Source organism: Balaenoptera ricei, chromosome 2 (assembly GCF_028023285.1).
Source record: "Balaenoptera ricei isolate mBalRic1 chromosome 2, mBalRic1.hap2, whole genome shotgun sequence".
Taxonomy (NCBI): Eukaryota; Metazoa; Chordata; class Mammalia; order Artiodactyla; family Balaenopteridae; genus Balaenoptera; species Balaenoptera ricei.
The window spans coordinates 83,860,340-83,880,603 of record NC_082640.1 but is presented as its reverse complement, the minus strand read 5'-3'; the positions used below and the strand labels follow the sequence as shown (position 1 = coordinate 83,880,603).

The 20,264-nt window shown below is 40.1% G+C and overlaps 1 protein-coding gene across 1 annotated transcript in view; it reads right to left on the bottom strand.

Annotated features, from left to right (window-relative positions):
* The window catches only part of LEO1 (LEO1 homolog, Paf1/RNA polymerase II complex component), a 48,234-nt gene that overhangs the window by 8,707 nt on the left and 19,263 nt on the right, over window positions 1-20,264 (bottom strand). Inside the window, exons 4-11 of the mRNA XM_059913294.1 lie at window positions 19,163-19,257; window positions 18,056-18,201; window positions 17,253-17,337; window positions 7,515-7,609; window positions 6,840-6,974; window positions 5,606-5,741; window positions 4,153-4,339; window positions 1,080-1,177 (exon numbers count right to left, since the gene is read on the bottom strand). Of these exons, the coding sequence (XP_059769277.1) occupies window positions 1,080-1,177; window positions 4,153-4,339; window positions 5,606-5,741; window positions 6,840-6,974; window positions 7,515-7,609; window positions 17,253-17,337; window positions 18,056-18,201; window positions 19,163-19,257 (977 nt within the window). The remainder of the gene's footprint in view (window positions 1-1,079; window positions 1,178-4,152; window positions 4,340-5,605; window positions 5,742-6,839; window positions 6,975-7,514; window positions 7,610-17,252; window positions 17,338-18,055; window positions 18,202-19,162; window positions 19,258-20,264) is intronic.

The following is a 20,264-nucleotide window of genomic DNA, read 5'->3' as shown; positions in this document are numbered from 1 at the left end:
TATAATTTTAAAACACAGTTACAGGGACTTCCCTGGTGGCACGGTGGTTAAGACTCTGCGCTCCCAACACAGGGGGCCCGGGTTCGATCCCTGGTCAGGGATTCCACATGCATGCCACAACTAAGAGTTTGCATGCTGCAACTAAGGAGCCCATCAGCTGCAACTAAGGAGCCCACGTGCCACAACCAAGGAGCCCGTGAGCCGCAACTAAGGAGCCCACGAGCCGCAACTAAGGAGCCCACATGCCACAACTAAGGAGCCCACCTGCTGCAACTAAGACCTGGCGCAACCAAGTAAATAAATAAATAAATATACCAAAAAAAAAAACAAAAAAAAAAACCCACAGTTACAGAGCTTCAAAAATATTGATCCTAAAAATGTTTTAATCTCTAAAAGCAGAAATTATGTCACTTTCTCATGTTAATAACTTCTAATACTATATTTTTGTTTATTTGTCTTTAACATCTTTATTGGAGTATAATTGCTTTACAATGGTATGTTAGTTTCTGCTGTATAACAAAGTGAATCAGCTATACATATACATATATCCCCATATCTACTCCCTCTTGCATCTCCCTCCCACCCTCCCTATCTAATGCTATTTTAAATAATGCGTTAATTCAAAATGTATCTGCTTTTTAAAAAGCATAAAACAAAGAAAAAAACAAAATATATATATATATATATATAGAATAAACAAAAAGAGAAAAAGAAAGCTGAGATACATGCTCTGATCTACCCACATTAATGATTTCTAGTTCTCTAGTCGAGCCTTGGTATCTCAGGGCCATATGTCTTCTCCCAGGCCTTTCCATCTACCTGGCATGCCCACCCTGGCTGGTTTGCCCTGCACACTTAGCATTCTTCCTTCAACACCCAACGAGAGGTCTCCTTCTCTGAGCAGAGGTATCAGACCCTCCTCTGGGCCACCCCTAGTCCTGTTACTGCATTTATCTCTCTGAGCTTCAGTGAAGTGTGTAGACATCTATCTGTGCTCCTGGGCTGTGAGCTCCTCTTCATTCCAGGAGTTGACTTGTAGGTACAGGGTAAACCTCTAGAATTGAATAAATTTGGTTTACCTCATCACTGGTGAGTTTCTTTGCTTTGAGTAATCTTTGAGCCTTATCTTCTTCTGATCCCTCATCACTGTCTGATGAATAGATCCTGGCTCGTTCCTCTGAAAGCAAAGGAAGATTTGTGAGTGACTTTCAAAGACAATGATCCATTCATTCCCGGATTTTTCTTCTGATGAATATCTTTAGTTCCACTGTACATTTTTTCCAGAGGAAACAAATAATTAAAATTTTTTAAAACTTAAAGGTAAATGTGGGCTTCCCTGGTGGTGCAGTGGTTAGGAATCTGCCTGCCGGTGCAGGGGACGCGGGTTTGAGCCCTGGTCCGGGAAGATCCCACATGCTGCGGAGCAACGGAGCCCGTGCACCACAACTACTGAGCCTGCGCTCTAGAGCCGAGAGCTACAGCTACTGAGCCTGTGTGCCACAACTACTGAAGCCCACGCGCCTAGAGCCCGTGCTCTGCAACAAGAGAGGCCACAGCAATGAGAAGCCCGCGCACCGCAACGAAGAGTAGCCCCTGCTCGCCGCAACTAGAGAAAGCCCACGCACAGCAAGACCTGATGCAGCCAAAGATAAATAAATAAAAATAAATTTATTTTTAAAAAAAGGTAAATGTAAGTTTAGATATGTTGAAATGAAGCACTTACCCTCTCAAGTACAAGAATGGTTTATCTGACCACTTTTTTTTTTTTGGTATCTGACCACTTTTAAATATTAAAAAGGCCTGTGCAAGCTGATTAAAGAGACAGACACCACTATTTCCAAATAAGTTTTTAAAGTCTGAGTCATTCTTTTATCAGGGTAACAGTTAATTCCAAAGTACGTTTTAAAGATAAAAGCAAGAGGTGGTTTCCTGGTCCTGTAAAGACGGTTTGTTGCCAAGTGGACATTTCAAAGGGAGATGGAGATGAATAACAGCCTCTGCTGATGCCCCAGCCCAGGTGAAGCGCAGGTAGAATAGGAACAGCTGATGTCAGACCAACCCCCTCACCTCAGAACCCAATGCTCTCTCCTTCTCCCCACTCCCTGCCTATCTGACTATTGGACAGAATTGATCGCTAATGAACTTCTCCATTACGTTTTTAATCACTGGGAAACTGAATACTATATAACTCTTCCCTAAAAAATCCTCAATTTTTTGGTTTTTATTTAGTGTATATGTGATGTATTTCCACAGTTAATCTTTTCTGTGGGAAATCTGCACTAACAAAAAAATAAAAATAAAAGGTCTCTGTATTATAGTCCCAAAATAAATAAAATGCAGTTGCTGTGAAAAAGGAGAAGGGAGTTTCACAGGATGGTCAGAGAAAGGGAAAATTGGGTGTTCTTATAATTTATCATTCTAACAGGGCAAAACCAGGAACATGGTCACCCAAGGTATACCTTACATTGTACAGTGATTCCCAAATCTCTATCAAAGCTAACCTGGGGGGGATTAGATCCTCATTTTACAGATGGGGAACTCGGTATTCAGAGATATGGAGTCATTTGCCCGAAGCCGATGAGTGGTAAGAACAATGACAATAGTTTTGGGTAACATTTATTTAGTACTTGTTATATGCCAAGGGCTGGATAAAGTACTTTATATGTATTATGTCAGTCGATTCTCAAAACAACCTCATCGTGGTATAAATACTATTACCAATAGGTTGTTCTTTTCTTGATAAGGGTAACAGAAAAGAGGTACTATAACTTTCCAAAAGTCATCCAACTAAAAAGTGAGACAGTTGGGAATTCCCTGGTGGTCCAGTGGTTAGGACTCCGTGTTTTCACTGCTGAGGGAGTGGGTTTGATCCCTGGTTGGGGAACTAAGATCCCGCAGGTCATGTAGTGTGGCCAAAAACAAAACAAAACAAAAAGTGGCAGAGCTCAGTCCAGTCCAGGTCTTCCATCTTCAGGTTCAGTTTGCTTTTTTAAGTATGACATCTTGCTGCAGGCTGTGGGGAAACTTCTGGAGACTGACACCTCAGAAGTCAGATTGCCTTGGTTCAAGAACTGTCCACGTACCAACTATGTGTCTTTGGGCAAGCCACTCAACCTCTCAAAGTCTCCAATTCCTCAGTAAGAACAAGACAAAAATGGACCTTGAAGCATTATGCTAAGTGTAATAAGTCACACAGAGAAAGACGAATACTGCTTGATCTCACTTGTATGTGGGATGTAAAAAAAAGGAAAACAAAAAAACAAGCTCATAGATACAGAGAACAGATTAGTAGTTGCCTGAGGTGTGGTGTGGAGGGTGGAGGAAAGGGTGAAGGGAGTCAAACGGTACGAGTTCCAGTTAGAAGATAAATCAGTCACGGGCATGTAATGTACGGCGTGGTGACTAAAGTTAGTAACACTGTACTGCATATTTAAAAGTTGCTGAGAGAGCAGACCTTAAAAGTTCCCATCACAAGAAAAATAATTCCGTAACTATCTTTGGTGGCAGAAGTTAACAAGACTTATTATGGTGATCATTTCACAATATATACAAATACCGAATCATTAGGTTGTACACCTGAAACTAATATAATTAGTTTAGTAATCAATTTTTTACAAAAAGAACAAGACAATAGTAGTAACTGGGTCTTAACATTGTTATGAGGATCCAATAGGATGCATGTTTGAGTATTTGCCTGGGATTCAGTATGTGCTGAATAAATGTTAACCATTATAAATTATTGGTACTTGTGAAAGAAGGGAATATGCAATGGAGAACTTTGAAAGAGAACACATGTATTTGCTGAAAAACTGAACTTCCTGATTCTTAAAAACTGAACTTCTTGATTCTTAACTAGTAATTTAAAAAGTTGAGAGAAGTTCCAAATATAATCAGCAGACTTTCAAATCAGAAAGCAGAAGCTCAAGGGATGAGTCTGAAAGCAAGAGAGCACAGGCAGCTTCTACCCTTCCAGGCTGACCTGAAAGGATTCCACAATGACTCTTCAGCTCTTTAGACCTCAAAATGTCTCACTCATTAACACTGGTTCCTTACAAATAAAATGTCCAGTGACTGAGCATTCAGAGTATGCTCAATGCAAAGATAAATTCCTGGACCCTGACATGATGACATTTAATTTCTGCCCAAACTCACCTCGAATGCCTCCTTTGTATCGGTTTTTAATGGCAGCCAAGCTGATGGACTCCTCACCTTCCTCCTCCTCATCATATCGATCAGGTTCTAGGTAGCTAGCACTCAGCCCCCGCTGGTGCTGTTTCTCTCTCATGCGGCGCTGCTGAGATTCCCTACGAATAGAAGCCCTCAGACGTTCTTCTTCTTTCTGTAAAGAAGCAAATAAATTACTGAACTTTAAAACAAAAAATGAACTCACTTAGTGCCCCCTTGAAACTACTTTACTGTAAAGAACACGTAAATGCCTCGCCCAGGACAACACCAGTTCCTGTGTCCTCAGGGTACAGTTCTCTCCATTTTACACCTCTGTTACCACACATGGTCATCATCTTGTTCAGTTCGAAGGCGTGAAGACAACACAGGGTGAAGAGGCAAAGCCTCCCTCCCTCACACCAACCGCCCCATCAGAACTGGCACCGGCACAGCCTAGGGAGCTGCAGCGTCCCTTGTGCTGCCAGGCAGAGCCCAGAGTGTGGCGGCCAGCCTGAGGAACCTCGTTCATGTCCAGTGGATGCCTGAGGGAGGTGGGTTCTCTTCAACCCTGAGACAGACACCTGACTTGCCCAGGCTCCACCAAACTACCGTGGTGCCCAGATATTCCAGTCTGGGGCCCTCAACCCAGAGAGCTCCCCACAGCTCCTGATGGCAGGATGGGGAGGTTCTGGTGGGGAGGGTCCCTGAGCCCCAAAGCAGAGCCTTCATTCCCTTCCATCTGCCTGGCTTCTACACATTGGGGTTCACTAGGCAGGGCCAGGGTATGAGAAGTCAGGGATATTCTGGCGTTTCTCTGATTCCTCATTTAATTGCTTTATTACTGCATACAACTCTAATTCTGTTGCTGGACATTGTTTCATTAAATAGTATGTGGTTGTGCTGAGTATAGAGTAAAAATCACTGTCAGTAGAATAGGGATTAAGAACAAACTAGCTGATTCCTTGTGCATTTCCATGTAAGCTGGGGATGTGAGGGAGGGCTTGGGGCATCTCTCAGTGTGGTCCTGGAGTCTTCAAGTCCCTCCAGCTCCCCTACCTTCAGGAGAAAAGGGGGGAAACTTCTTGTCTATTTATATTCTACCTAGACCAAATCTCTCGAGCATTTCCACTGATTTTTGACATGGACTCTAAACCAGACATAGATGATTTAATCATCCTTGAAATTATCTGTGAAAGTTCAGATTCTTTCAGTCATCTGTTTGCCAAACTCTCAGGACCTGGTGGGAGAGAACCCAAGCCAGGGTTTGTTTTAGGACTATCACCATATTACCCATTTGCCAAATGCTTAGGAAATGAAACCAGCTCTGTGTTCATGCCAGCTGGAAGGATAAATAGTGGGTCAATAAGAGATGATGAACAACATTTTAGGAAATGCTATTCTTAATATTCCAAAATTCCAGGATAAAGCTCAGCCAACATACCTTAATCATCTCTGTGCGCTGGCATTCAGGATCACGACCAGCCATTGGTAAGATTCTAATCTTCTGTGTCTTTGAACATCTATCTGCAAGTGACAGGGTCATCTTCCTATGTGTGGCACTGTCTGTAGAGTGAGGTCTGCAGGAAATGAACAAAATACCTCACTGTTTAGCAAATACATTTGTGAGCCAGTCACATCAACATCAAAGGAGGCCAGTGACCATTTCCTATTCCCTAGAAAAAAATACGCAGGGACACAAAAACAATATACTACATGGGGATTCTGAACTTTCTTCATTCTGTAGCTTACTAAAACATTCTTATCTCACAAGTAAAGTGAAATACGGAAAGCTGGAGTAAAAAAGGCTTGCACAGCACAATTACTCTCTAGAAGCAGTAAATGGATGGGCTTAAGCAGCATTTACTGAATACTAAGTGCCAAGCACTGTACTTTTGTGTTTTACATATTACATGACTTCATTGTCACAGCTCCTCTATGAGATAATTATTACGTTTTATATATTAGGAAACTGAGGCAAGGAAAGGTTGAGAAAGTTACACAAGGTCATGCAAGTGGAAATGGGACTCAGATACAGGTCTATCTGATTCCAAAGCCTATAATCTTGACCATTACAATTTTCAAAACTGTAAGTCATAACCAAGAATATTGTGTCCTCTCCAAAGATAAGCATTACCCAAGGAGGATGGTCTGCTTAGAACCAAGAAAAGAAAAACAAGAATGTTTCATTGTAGTGCCTACGCTGCCTAGACAAGGGGGATGCTCTCGCCAGCTGACATGAGTATCCTGGGCTGCTTGGGGGACACATCCTTGGAGAGGTAATGGATGCAGCAGCCTAAAGAACGAGATAACCTCAGCCTTCACACCCACCAACTCACTGCCTTTCCTCTGATCCCATGCACACTAACAACCTCTAATTACTGCACTGACCTGCAAGTATTCTTAGGCCTCCTGGCAGTTATAGTAATCACTAGAATTAATAAACTGACATTCTGGTTTACATAACAGTCTCTTGGAAGTTTAGTTAGCATGACCTGGTTCCCTGTGAAACAGCAACTTGACAATATAGCCTTTGAACCTTCAGAGCTGAGAACCAGATCTTGGTCTTTGGGGAACTATACTGCAAGGTTATGCCAATCAGGAGTCAGGCACTTTGAACAACACCTATATTTCACCGCTTTTATTGTAACAAATAGTACGTTGATGAGAGTAATTACCTGAATGTGAGTTTGGTTTTAAAGACGGCTTGTCCCTGTAGACCGGTACCTTGTCTTATAAAAAGGTGGTTGTGATCACCCTGCAGTGGAGCCTTGTAAACATCAAACACCTCATTGCCTAAATGCAGGGACATGCTGAAAAGAAGGAACACTTCACATGTAAGTCAGAAAGCTTTCACTCTATCATTTTACTTCACTTGAAATGTGATTCAGCTCCTGCTTTCTCTCCTTACACAGAATTCAGAAGGAAGGAAAGAATAAAGAAGGCATGATGTGGAAAACGACCTACACAGAAGTAAAACACTCTGTATGTTTATGCTTAGAAGTAAAACATGCTGTGACGTTCACTCAGCTTCTACCACCTTCCCAGTGAAGGGCAGTTTTACTAAAGCGTCAATTTGTAAGGAGGGAGGGAAGTTGGTCTAACTTTTCCAGACTACTATGCTGGAGCCAAAGAGGATGGTCACATTTCCAGCCTACTTTTAATGTCTTCTACCAGCCTGTATGACCCTCAACTGCCTATTTATTTCTCTCAGGTTTTCTTTGCAATGCCAGGGACTAAACAATGGAAATTCTTTAATAAGAGGTGTACCCCAAATAAGGTCATATTCCAAAGCTTGATCCCTCCCAGCCACATTCTGGGTATTTCCATACTCTTCAGGCATTTGTGCTCACCTTCCATCGGACCACTTGACTATCCGAGCATTGCTTTCTTTAATTTCATTTCCTTCTTCATCCCGGCGTATCCTCCATCGTATAGTATTTTCTACCTGTTTTAAAACACAAGTGCCTCAGAACACTGTAGTTTGTGCTTCTTCTCTCCTCAAGAGACACAAAATCACAGAATAAATGTGCATAGATAGTGACAGAAAAACAGACACTGAAACCCTCTTGTTTTAATCACCTAGAGATTCCGGATAAAATAACAACAGGAAAGAAAGTACACTTAAGTGAATTTCTGAGCTCCTAGTGCTAGAACCAGAGACAGAGCTCAGTGCCAGAGCATCTCAGCAGATGCTAAATCTGTGGTAAACTCCAGAAGTTTTAAGACGCAGGAAGAGCTAGGAGGACAAGAAATAAGGCTTGAGGCCATATGAGATGGCAATTTAGGATTGAGACTCCCTGTATAAACAGGTTCTCTCACAGAGCTAAAAACCCAATAAATGTGGGACTAAAAAACTCTGCCAACTGGCCTAGGGAAGCTCCCCACACATGGGTAAGGAAAAAAAAAGCACCTTATGAAAATAAAAACCCCAGGTTTGAGCAGGTTTAGAGTCTAACTTTATCTTAACTTTATAGGGTGGGTGGGGGGGTAGGAGGTGGTTTGGGGTGGGGGAGAGGGAGCACCAGGCAGATGTGGAAAATATTCAAGGGCTTCCTAAAATGAAAACCACTATTATTGAAATTGAAAACTCAATGGGAGCTTCCCTGGTGGCACAGTGGTTGAGAATCCGCCTGCCAATGCAGGGGACACGGGTTCAACCCCTGGTCCAGGAAGATCCCACATGCTATGGAGCAACAAAACCTGTGCGCCACAACTACTGAGCCTGCGCTCTACAGCGCATGAGCCATAACTACTGAGCCCATGTGCCACAACTACTGAAGCCCATGCACCCTAGTGCCCGTGCTCCGCAACAAGAGAAGTCATCACAATGAGAAGCCTGTGTACCGCATCAAAGAGTAGCTCCCACTCTCCGCAACTAGAGAAAGCCTGCATGCAGCAATGAAGACTCAATGCAGCCAAAAATAAAATTAATTAATTAATTAATTAAAAAAAAAAAAAACCTCAATGGGACTTCCAGGAAAATAAAGCACACTAAATGCATGTAGTTTATCCCTGCTGCATCCTGGAAACACACTAAAATGACAGTAAAGAATTAAAAACAGGATAAACTCACGAGGATAAAGAAAATGTGAATTAAGATGGCGTCGAAGAGAAGCCAACATTTTGAAAACTGATAGATCTAAGCCCAAGCTTCCCTCTGCCTCTGCCCTCACCACCAACCCTAACAGCAGCTGCTCCCACTCCCAGTTAGATTTTCTGGATCTCCTCTGTTAATTGCAACTGCCTTTACAACTGAGTCCAAATGTTTTCCCTCCAGTTTTCCCCTTTACTTCTTTAGTCCTCACTATATAAACAAACAACTATGAAGCTGGCTGATTAAAAACTCAATAATATTCATGAATTAAATATGATGTCAAATCTGAGATTTGTTTCCAAATAGTCTGGGTAAGGTGGGGTGGGGAATACAGATGAAACAAGATGTCCAACCTGACAACCACTGAAATGAGTGACGGGTACATGAGATTTTATTATACTGTTCTCATTATATCTGTATATGTTTAAAATTTTCCTGAATAAAAGAAACGAAATGATCGTCATAATTCCTGCCTTCCTTCTCATACAAAATAGGTTAGCCACCTGCAAGTATGAAGACGCATATGGGCCATTATTAACTGAGAAGCCACTTTGAAAAATCCTTCCTATTATATAAGGTGATTCAAATAATGATGCTATGAAAGGATAAAACACTCCTACGTCTTACCCTACTGGGATGAAACACACATCAAAGTACTTCTAAAGCCAGAGGACCTCATAGAGGTACATAAACTGTACCTGGTTCTTTGCTCATTAAAGAGTTAATTATACCACCGACTCTTTAAAAATGGTCAGCCTAGTCTCTAGAACATCACTCAAGAAACCAAGGGTCCATGGTTATTTTCCATCACACATCAAGGTTTTGAAGAACAGTCTGGAGAGACTGGTTCCAGATGGCGGAGTAGAAGGACATGCGCTCACCCTCTCTTGGGAGCGCACCGGAATCACAACTAACTGCTGAACAATCATCGACAGGAAGACACTGGAAGTCACCAAAAAAGATACCCCACATCCAAAGACAAAGGAGAAACCACAATGAGACGGTAGGAGGGGCGCAATCACAATAAAATCAAATCCCATAACTGCTGGGTGGGTGACTCACAAACTGGAGAACAATTATACCACAGAAGTCCACCCACTAGAGTGAAGGTTCTGAGCCCCACGTCAGACTTCCCAACCTGGGGGTCTGGCAACGGGAGGAGGAATTCCCAGAGAATCAGACTTTGAAGGCTAGCAGGATTTGATTGCAGGAGTTCAACAGGACTGGGGGAAACAGAGACTCCACTCCTGGGGGGCACACACAAAGTAGTGTGCGCACTGGGACCTAGGGGAAGGAGCAGTGACCCCATACGAGACTGAACCAGACCTACCTGCTAGCGTTGGAGGGTCTCCTGCAGAGGCAGGGGGCAGCTGTGGCTCACCGCGGGGACAAGGACACTGGCAGCAGAAGTTCTGGGAAGTACTCCTTGGCGTAAGCCCTCCTGGGGTCTGCCATTGACCCCACCAAAGAGCCCGGGTAGGCCCCAGTGTTGGTCACCTCAGGCCAAACAACCAACAGGGAGGGAACTCAGCTCCACCCATCAGCAGACAAGCAGACTAAAGTTTTACTGAGCTCTGCCTGCGTGAGCAACACCCAGCTCTACCCACCACCAGTCCCTCCCATCAGGAAGCTTGCACAAGCCTCTTACACAGCCTCATCCACCAGAGGAGACAGCAGAAACAAGAAGAACTACAATCCTGCAGCCTGTGGAACGAAAACCACATTCACAGAAAGATAGACAAAATGAAAAAGCAGAGGACTATGTTCCAGATGAAGGAACGAGATAAAACCCCAGAAAAACAACTAAATTAAGTGGAGATAGGCAACCTTCCAGAAGAATTAAGGATAATGATAGTAAAGATGATCCAGGACCTCGGAAAAAGAATGGAGGAAAAGATCGAGAAGATGCAAGAAATGTTTAACGAACACCTAGAAGAACTAAAGAACAAACAAACAGAGATGAACAATACAATAACTGAAATGAAAAATACACCAGAAGGAATCAGTAGCAGAATAACTGAGGCAGAAGAATGGATAAGTGACCTGGAAGACAGGATGGTGGAATTCACTGCCGTGGAACAGAATAAAGAAAAAAGAATGGAAAGAAATGAAGACTGCCTAAGAGACCTCTGGTACAACATTAAACCCACCAACATTCACATTATAGGGGTCCCAGAAGGAGAAGAGAGAGAGAAAGGACCTGAGAAAAAATGTGAAGAGATTATAGTTGAAAACTCCCCTAACATGGGAAAGAAAATAGCCACCCAAGTCCAGGAAGCGCAGAGAGTCCCATACAGAATAAATCCAAGGAGAAACACGCCGAGACACAGAGTAATCAAATTGACAAAAATCAAAGACAAAGAAAAATTATTAAAAGCAACAAAGGAAAAACGACAAATAGCATACAAGGGAACTCCCATAAGGTTAACAGCTGATTTCTAAGCAGAAACTCTACAAGCCAGAAGGAAGTGGAATGATATATTTAAAGTGATGAAAGGGAAGAACCTACAACCACGATTACTCTACCGGGCAAGGATCTCATTCAGATTCAACAGAGAAATAAAAAGCATTACAGACAAGCAAAAGCTAAGAGAATTCAGCACCATCAAACCAGCTCTACAACAAATGCTAAAGGAACGTCTCTAAAAGGGAAAAACAAGAGAAGAAAAGGACCTAAAAAAACTAACCCAAAACAATTAAGAAAATGGTAAAAGGAACATACATATCGATAATTACCTTAATTGTGAATGGATTAAATGCTCCAACCAAAAGACACAGGCTGGCTGAATGGATACAAAAACAAGACCCATATATATGCTGTCTACAAGAGACCCACTTCAGACCCAGGGACACATACAGACTGAAAGTGAGGAGATGGAAAAAGATAATCCATGCAAATGGAAAACAAAAGAAAGCTGGAGTAGCAATACTCATATCAGATAAAATAGACTTTAAAATAAAGAATGTTACCAGAGAAAAGGAAGGACACTACATAATGATCAAGAGATCAATCCAAGAAGAAGATATAACAATTATAAATATACATGCACCCAACATAGGAGCACTTCAATACATAAGGCAACTGCTAACAGCTATAAAAGAGGAAATTGACAGTAACACAATAATAGTGGGGGACTTTAACACCTCACTTACACCAATGGGCAGATCATCCAAACAGAAAATTAATAAGGAAACACAAGCTTTAAATGACACAATAGACCAGATAGATTTAATTGATATTTATAGGACACTCCATCCAAAAACAGCAGATTACACTTTCTTCTCAAGTGTACATGGAACATTCTCCAGGAGAGATCACATCTTGGGTCACAAATCAAGCCTCGGTAAATTTAAGAAAACTGAAATCATATAAAGCATCTTTTCCGACCACAACGCTATGAGGATAGAAATCAATTACAGGGGAAAAAATGTAAAAAACACAAACACATGGAGGCTAAACAATACGTTACTAAATAACCAAGAGATCACTGAAGAAATCAAAGAGGAAATCAAAAAATACCTAGAGACAAATGACAACAAAAACACAACAATCCAAAACCTATGGGATTTAGCAAAAACCGTTCTAAGAGCAAAGTTTATAGCAATTCAATCCTACCTCAAGAAACAAGAAAATTCTCAAATAAACAATCTAACCTTACACCTAAAGGAACTAGAGAAAGAAGAACAAACAAAACCTAAAGTTAGCAGAAGGAAAGAAATCATAAAGATCACATCAGAAATAAATGAAAAAGAAATGAAGGAAACGACAGCAAAGATCAATAAAACTAAAAGCTGCTTCTTTGAAAAGATAAACAAAATTGATAAACCATTAGCCAGACTCATCAAGAAAAAAGGGAGAAGACTCAAATCAATAGACTTAGAAATGAAAAAGGAGCAGTAACAACTGACACTGCAGAAATACAAAGGATCATGAGAGATTACTACAAGCAACAGTATGCCAATAAAATGGACAACCTGGAAGAAATGGACAAATTCTTAGAAATGCACAACCTTCCGAGACTGAACCAGGAAGAAACAGAAAATATGAACAGACCAATCACAAGTAATGAAATTGAAACTGTGATTCAAAATCTTCCAACAAACAAAAGCCCAGGACCAGATGGCTTCACAGGCGAATTCTATCAAACATTTAGAGAAGAGCTAACACCTATCCTTCTCAAACTCTTCCAAAAAATTGCAGAGGAAGGAACACTCCCAAACTCATTCTATGAGGCCACCAACCCTAATACCAAAAGCAGACAAAGATACTACAAAAAAAGAAAATTACAGACCAATATCACCGATGAATATAATGCCAAAATCCTCAACAAAATACTAGCAAACAGAAACCAACAACACATTAAAAGGATCATACACCATGATCAAGTGGGATTTATCCCAGGGATGCAAGGATTCTTCAATATATGCAAATCAACCAATGTGATACACCATATTCACAAATTGAAGAAGAAAAACCATATGATCATCTCAATAGATGCAGAAAAACCTTCTGACAAAATTCAACACCCATTTATAATAAAAACTCTTCAGAAAGTGGGCACAGAGGGAACCTACTGCAACATAATAAAGGCCATATATGACAACCCACAGCAAACATCATTCTCAATGGTGAAAAACTGAAAGCATTTCCTCTAACATCAGGAACAAGACAAGGATGTCCACTCTTGCCACTATTATTCAACATAGTTTTGGTAGCCAGGGCAATCAGAGAAGAAAAAGAAATAAAAGGAATACAAATTGGAAAAGAAGTAAAACTGTCAGTGTTTGCAGATGACATGATACTATACATAGAGAATCCTAAAGATGCCACCAGAAAACTACTAGACCTAATCAATGAATTTGGTAAAGTTGCAGGATACAAAATTAATGCACAGAAATCTCTTGCATTCCTATACACTAACAACGAGAGATCAGAAAGAGAAATTATGGAAACAATCCCATTCACCACTGCAACAAAAAGAATAAAATACCTAGGAATGAACCTACCTTAGGAGGTAAAAGACCTGTACTCAGAAAACTATAAGACACTGATGAAAGAAATCAAAGATGACACAAACAGATGAAGATATACCATGTTCTTGGATTGGAAGAATCAATATTGTGAAAATGACTATACTACCTAAAGCAATCTACAGATTCAATGCAATCCCAATCAAATTACCAATGGTATTTTTTACAGAACTAGAACAAAAAACATTAAAATTTGTATGGAGACACAAAAGACCCCGAATAGCCAAAGCAATCTTGAGTGGAAAAAAACGGAGCTGGAGGAATCAGACTCCCTGACTTCAGACTATACTACGAAGCTATAGTAATCAAGACAAAATGGTACTGGCTCAAAAATAGAAATATACATCAATGGAACAGGATAGAAAGCCCAGAGATAAACCCACACACCTATGGTCAACTAATCTATGACAAAGGAGGCAAGGATATACAATGGAGAAAAGACAGTCTCTTCAATAAGTGGTGCTGGGAAAACTGGACAGCTACATGTAAAAGGATGAAATTAGAACACTCCCTAACACCATACACAAAAATAAACTCAAAATGGATTAAAGACCTAAATGTAAGACCAGACACTATAAAACTCTTAGAGCAAAACACAGGAAGAACACTCTTTGACATAAATCACAGCAAGATCTTTTTCTGACCCACCTCCTAGAGTAATGGAAATAAAAAGAAAAATAAACAAATGGGAGCTAATGAAACTTAAAAGCTTTTGCACAGCAAAGGAAACTATAAACAAGATGAAAAGACAACCCTCAGAATGGGAGAAAATATTTGCAAATGAATCAACAGACAAAGGATTAATCTCCAAAATATAGAAACAGCTCAATATTAAAAAAACAAACAACCCAATCCAAAAATGGGCAGAAGACCTAAATAGACATTTCTCTAAAGAAGACATACAGATGGCCAAGAAGCACATGAAAAGCTGCTCAGCATCACTAATTATTAGAGAAATGCAAATCAAAACTACAGTGAGGTATCACCTCACACTGGTTAGAATGGGCATCATCAGAAAATCTACAAACAACAAATGCTGGACAGGGTGTGGAGAAAAGGGAACCCTCTTGCACTGTTGGTGTGAATGTAAACTGATACAGCCACTATGGAGAACAGTATGGAGGTTCCTTTAAAAACTAGAAGTAGAATTACCATATGACCCAGCAATCCCACTACTGGGAAAAGAGAAAAGCATAATTCAAAAAGACACATGCACCCCAATGTTCATTACAGCACTATTTACAACAGCCAGGTCATGGAAGGAACCTAAATGCTCATAGACAGATGAATGGATAAAGAAGATATGGTACATATATACATTGGAATATTACTCAGCCATAAAAAGGAACGAAATTGAGTTATTTGTAGAGACGTGGATGGACCTAGAGACTGTCATACAGAGTGAAGTAAGTCAGAAAGAGAAAAACAAATATCGTATATTAACACATATATGTGGAATCTAGAAAAATGGTACAGATGAATCGGTGTGCAAGGCAGAAATACAGACACAGATGTAGAGGACAAACGTATGGACACCAAGGGGGGAAAGCAGGGGGGTCGGGGGGGAAAGGGAGTATGAATTGGGAGATTAGGATTGATGACATATATACAGTAATATGTATAAAATAGATAACTAATAAGAACCTGCTGTATAAAAAATAAATAAAAATTTTAAAAATAAAATAAAAAAGTCTGTTATACACTGACATTTTGTACTCTAAGCACCAAGGTTTTAGAGTAAACTACTTACTTTTAAACTCTGATGCCTACACTACAGTCTGATTTACATGGTCTTAAAATACAGATGCACTGACACTTGCTGACGTATCATCATAGAACGTGAGGGGAAAATGCAAAAATCAATAAAAAGTAAACAAATAAGGCACTATCACATTAATTTATATAAATGATGAGAAAGTAAAGCAATAGAACAATGCCAGAGGTACTAAAACAGGCATGAAAAATTCACAGTGCTCAGCCTAAATCAACAGATACACATGTTCTGAGGAAAAATATTAAGAGATAACCTAATGGAGACTGGGATGGGGTGGGGGGTGGGGAAGCAAGGAGAAGAACAGCAAAACATCAAAAACAGTCTAAGTATTATTCTTATTAATTGTGTGACCTTGACCAAGTTAATGGTGCCTGCTTATCTCCATTTTTTCATTTGATTTCCACTTCCATTAAGAGGGAGGAGTAATGACATTTCACTGAAAAGCTTTGGAAGCCCATGCATTTTAGAGAAACCATCTTATATATCAAGGTTCTTTAGGTACTTGTGGATCTATCACACTTGAAGAGATGGAATTACTCTAAAATTTCAGCCCCTGAATTCTAAGAATGCCAGACTGCCACTTCTTAATATTTTAACACCATGTACAACATCCACCAGGAAAAAAAAAAAATATTTACAGGAAATCCTTCAGATTTAAGAATTGTAAATGCATAGCTCCAATTTCAGTATCATGAGTTCAACTGCTTCATGTTTTTTGTTTTTTAATTATTTATTTATTTTTGGCTGCACTGGGTCTCCGTTGCTGCACGCGGGCTTTCTCTAGCGTGGCAAGCTGGGTCTACTCTTCATTGCAGTGCGTGGGCTTCTCATTGCGGTGGCTTCTCTTGGTGCAGAGCATGGCCTCTAGGTGCGTGGGCTTCTGTAGTTGTGGCATGCGGGCTCAGTAGTTGTGGCTCAAGGGCTCTAAAGCGCAGGCTCAGTAGTTGTGGTGCACAGGCTTAGTTGCTCCACGGCATGTGGGATCCTCCCGGACCAGGGACTGAACCCATTTCCCTTGCATTCTCAGGCAGATTCTTAACCACTGCGCCACCAGTGAAGTCCCAACTGCTTCTTGTTCTTTGCTACAACTCAGCTCTAAAGCATATGCTTAAACTTACATCCTCCTTGATTAAAGGAAGATTAGAGGCTGTCCTTGGATAGAGGTAACCAGATAGTACAAGGTATCAAAGAGAAGCATTAGGAATTTAGTACAATAAAAATCTCTCCTAATAGTGAACAAGAACAATCGGAAGAATACAAAGACAGCCATACAGTAAAGTGTTAGGTACTAGTGATAAATTCTCCTTTTGTATCTGATTTGTTCATCCTGAGATCAAAGAGCCTGAAGAAATTCCCCTTGCAGGAAGTTGTTAGAACTTAACCCACAGTACGTATGGAGGTAGCTGTTCTAAACACCAAACCACAGTACAACTTATTCTGAAGGAAGTAGCTAATAATTTTTTTAAAGCATCAAGAAAGTTTAACGGTGAGAAAAGTAACAGAAAAGTGACAGCTTTTACAGAGAAAAAGCTACGTATTTTCTTTCTAAAAATATTCTGAAAAGGTAGATAATTTGTTTGTTGATTAAACAAGAAACATAAAAAATCATTTTCAAAAGCTCAAGTCTCAAGTTAATATTCCCAGGTTTTACTTTATAAAAGAAAAAAAAAAAAAAGCACAGAATAGTACCTTTAATTTTAACCTGGTTCGACCTTCTTCATCCAGCATTTCCTCATCTTCAAATTCATCTTCATAATATTGAGGATCAAAAGGTCTACAAATTGTTTTTAAAATAAACCATTAATCACATTTTGTAAGAAATATCATTACTGTTATATAATGCAACTCTAAAAAATCACAATAATTAAAAATCATAATGGTCAACTATAAGGAAGCATTCAAATTACTGTACTGTCTTGAAATTTGGTGTTAATACACATTGCTTGAAATAAAGTGCAAGCAAGGCTAAATATTCAAACTATTCTTTATTCTTATATGTCTTCCAAAGAGTAGACCACACATACTCTAGCTTTCCACATCATTTTGCTTAGGGAAAAAATTTTAAATCGCACAAGAGCTTGCATGTTACTTAGTGAATAATACCCATCAACACTGTTTAACTGTCCAAAACCATTAGTTTTTCTAGATCCACAATGGCTGCTACAGTAGACATTTGCAGTTTCTCTAGCAAACTTCACCACTCTCAATTTCAGCTTTTTCAGGGATCCATTAGTCAGAAACAACCAAAGACTTGTGGTGTCTGTTAATTCATAAGAAATACCAGACTGCTAAAAACAATTACAAGCATTAAAAGTCTCCTTTACCAATAGTCCATACTTTTTCTATCACAGCATATACTTGATTTATTTTTTCAGAGCTACATAACCAGTTTTCCATTTTGTGATTAGTCAACTCATACAAAATAAGAAAAATATCAACATTCTACATATTTCTATCCAACATTAAAAAACACTATTAACTGATCCCCTTACCTGGGCTCTACACTGAGAAAGTTGGGCAGCTTAACAAAATACAAGTCATTTCCTAAATCAGTGTTTACTTTGGGTATTTCTACTTCTATTCTGGTCTCAGGAATTGGCTCCTCCTCCTGTTGATCCTGAGGCAATCCATTTTCATCCTAGTAAAAGAGTCACAGAGCTTTAGATCTTGATGGGACCTTAGAGGTGGTCTAGCTCAACTTCCACACTTTAATTGCTTAGGCAGATAAGAAGTATAATGAGACATGACTTTAGGGTTAACATCCATTCCCTACCAACCAACTCCCCAAAAACCTCATGGAAAACAAAATCTGTTTGGAAGCATCAATATAAGAAAATATCTCTTTTGTGATAAATCTACCTTCCACATATTCACCGACAGAAGTGTGAAATTAATCGGCACTTCAATATGAAGTCACTCTATCAATTAAAATCAGAGAAGATTATCAACAAAGCACAAAAAACATTTAAATCAATGGTTCTCAATTCACAGGTCTTTGCAGTCTAGACTCTTAAGGTATGGCGCCAACCTCATGCTGGGCAGTTCTTTCTTTCTTTCTTTCTTTTTCTTATCCATTTTTTCCCAGTGATAACATCTTGCAAAACTATAGTGCAATATCACAACCAGGAGACTGACCCTGATACAGGCAGACACAGGACATTTCCATCACCACAAAGAATCATGCTGCCCTTTTACAGCCACATCCACTTCCCTCTTGCCCTCATCCCTCCTTAATATCCATTAATCCCTTCTCCATTTCTACAATTCTGTCATTTCAAGAATGTTATATAAGTGGATTCATACAGTATGTAACCTTTTGGGACTGGCTTTTTCTCACTCAGCATAATTACCTGGAACTTCATCCAAGTTGCTGCGTATATCAATAGTTAAATCCTTTTCGTTGCTCAGTAGTATTCCGTGGATGGATGTGCCATGGCAGTTATTTCTAATCCTCCTTATAACCAAGTGTTCCCTAATTAACTGAGAATGTCATCTGTTTGTTGTATTTTCATACTGCAATTCATTTATCGACTTCCTCTTCCCAGCGTAAGAGACAGACTTAATACTCTCCTCCAATTCTCACTGGTAATTCTACTTACAACAGGCTGTCCTGGAGTGGGTGGTTTATCTTCCCCATCACTCCCTGAAGATATATCATCTGCACCTCCAAAGAGATCCATGGTTCCACTATTATCTTCCATATAGGAGAAAAAAATGCTCAGTATTAATATCTTTAACAATGATTCTTCAAATCTATCACTTCAACACATTCCCAAGGTTTCTAGACCAAGCACCCAGAAACCACTCAAACACAACTCTGAGCCTGGCTCTCAAAGATCTGACGAGAATGTCTGTGGAGAGGGAAGGGGGCAAATCCAGTGAAGGGCAAAGCTGCACAGGAGGCACTCCTTTCTCCCTTCACTTACTTCATCCTTGTTCTTCCACTTTCCTTTATTCCCCAGGAGCCCAAAAATATCCTCCTACAATCTAGATACTCAAATTTGGGGCTTAAGCACTCTACACAGGCCTATTCTCTATAGAGTTCCTCAAGTTTTAAAATTACAGGTCCATGTCTACCCAGGTCCCCCTCCTCTCAAGCAGAACTTCACCCAGGTATAGGCAAAACAACAACATCAACAACGATCTGTAATAAATCAATAAATCAAGGTGGGGTAGTAGAGGAGGTGACAGGAAGATAGGAGGGCAGTCAAAAAGTAGGCTGCTTGAAATTGGGATTATAGAAGAGTTATGATTATTGGTAATGACATGGTCTAGGACAAAACCATGGGAGTGAGTTATTGAGACAAGGTGAAGGACTGACCACTGAAAAAGAAGAGGCAACCTATTAGAATGGCCAAAATTCAGAACCCTGCCAACACCAAATGCTGACAAAAATATGGAGCAACAGGAACTCTCATTCACTGATGGTGGGAATGCAAAATGGTACACCCACTTTGGAGGACAGTCTGGCAGTTTCTCACCAAACTAAACATACTCTTACCACATGCCCCAGAAATTGTGCTCCTTGGTATTTGCCCAAAGGATCTGCAAACTTATATCCACATGAAAACTTGCACACGAATGTTTATAGCAGCTTTACTCATAACTGCCAAAACTCAGAAGCAACCAAAATGTCCTTCAGTAGGTGAAAGGATAAACTGGTACATCCAGACAATGGAATACAGGAATACCTCGGAGACA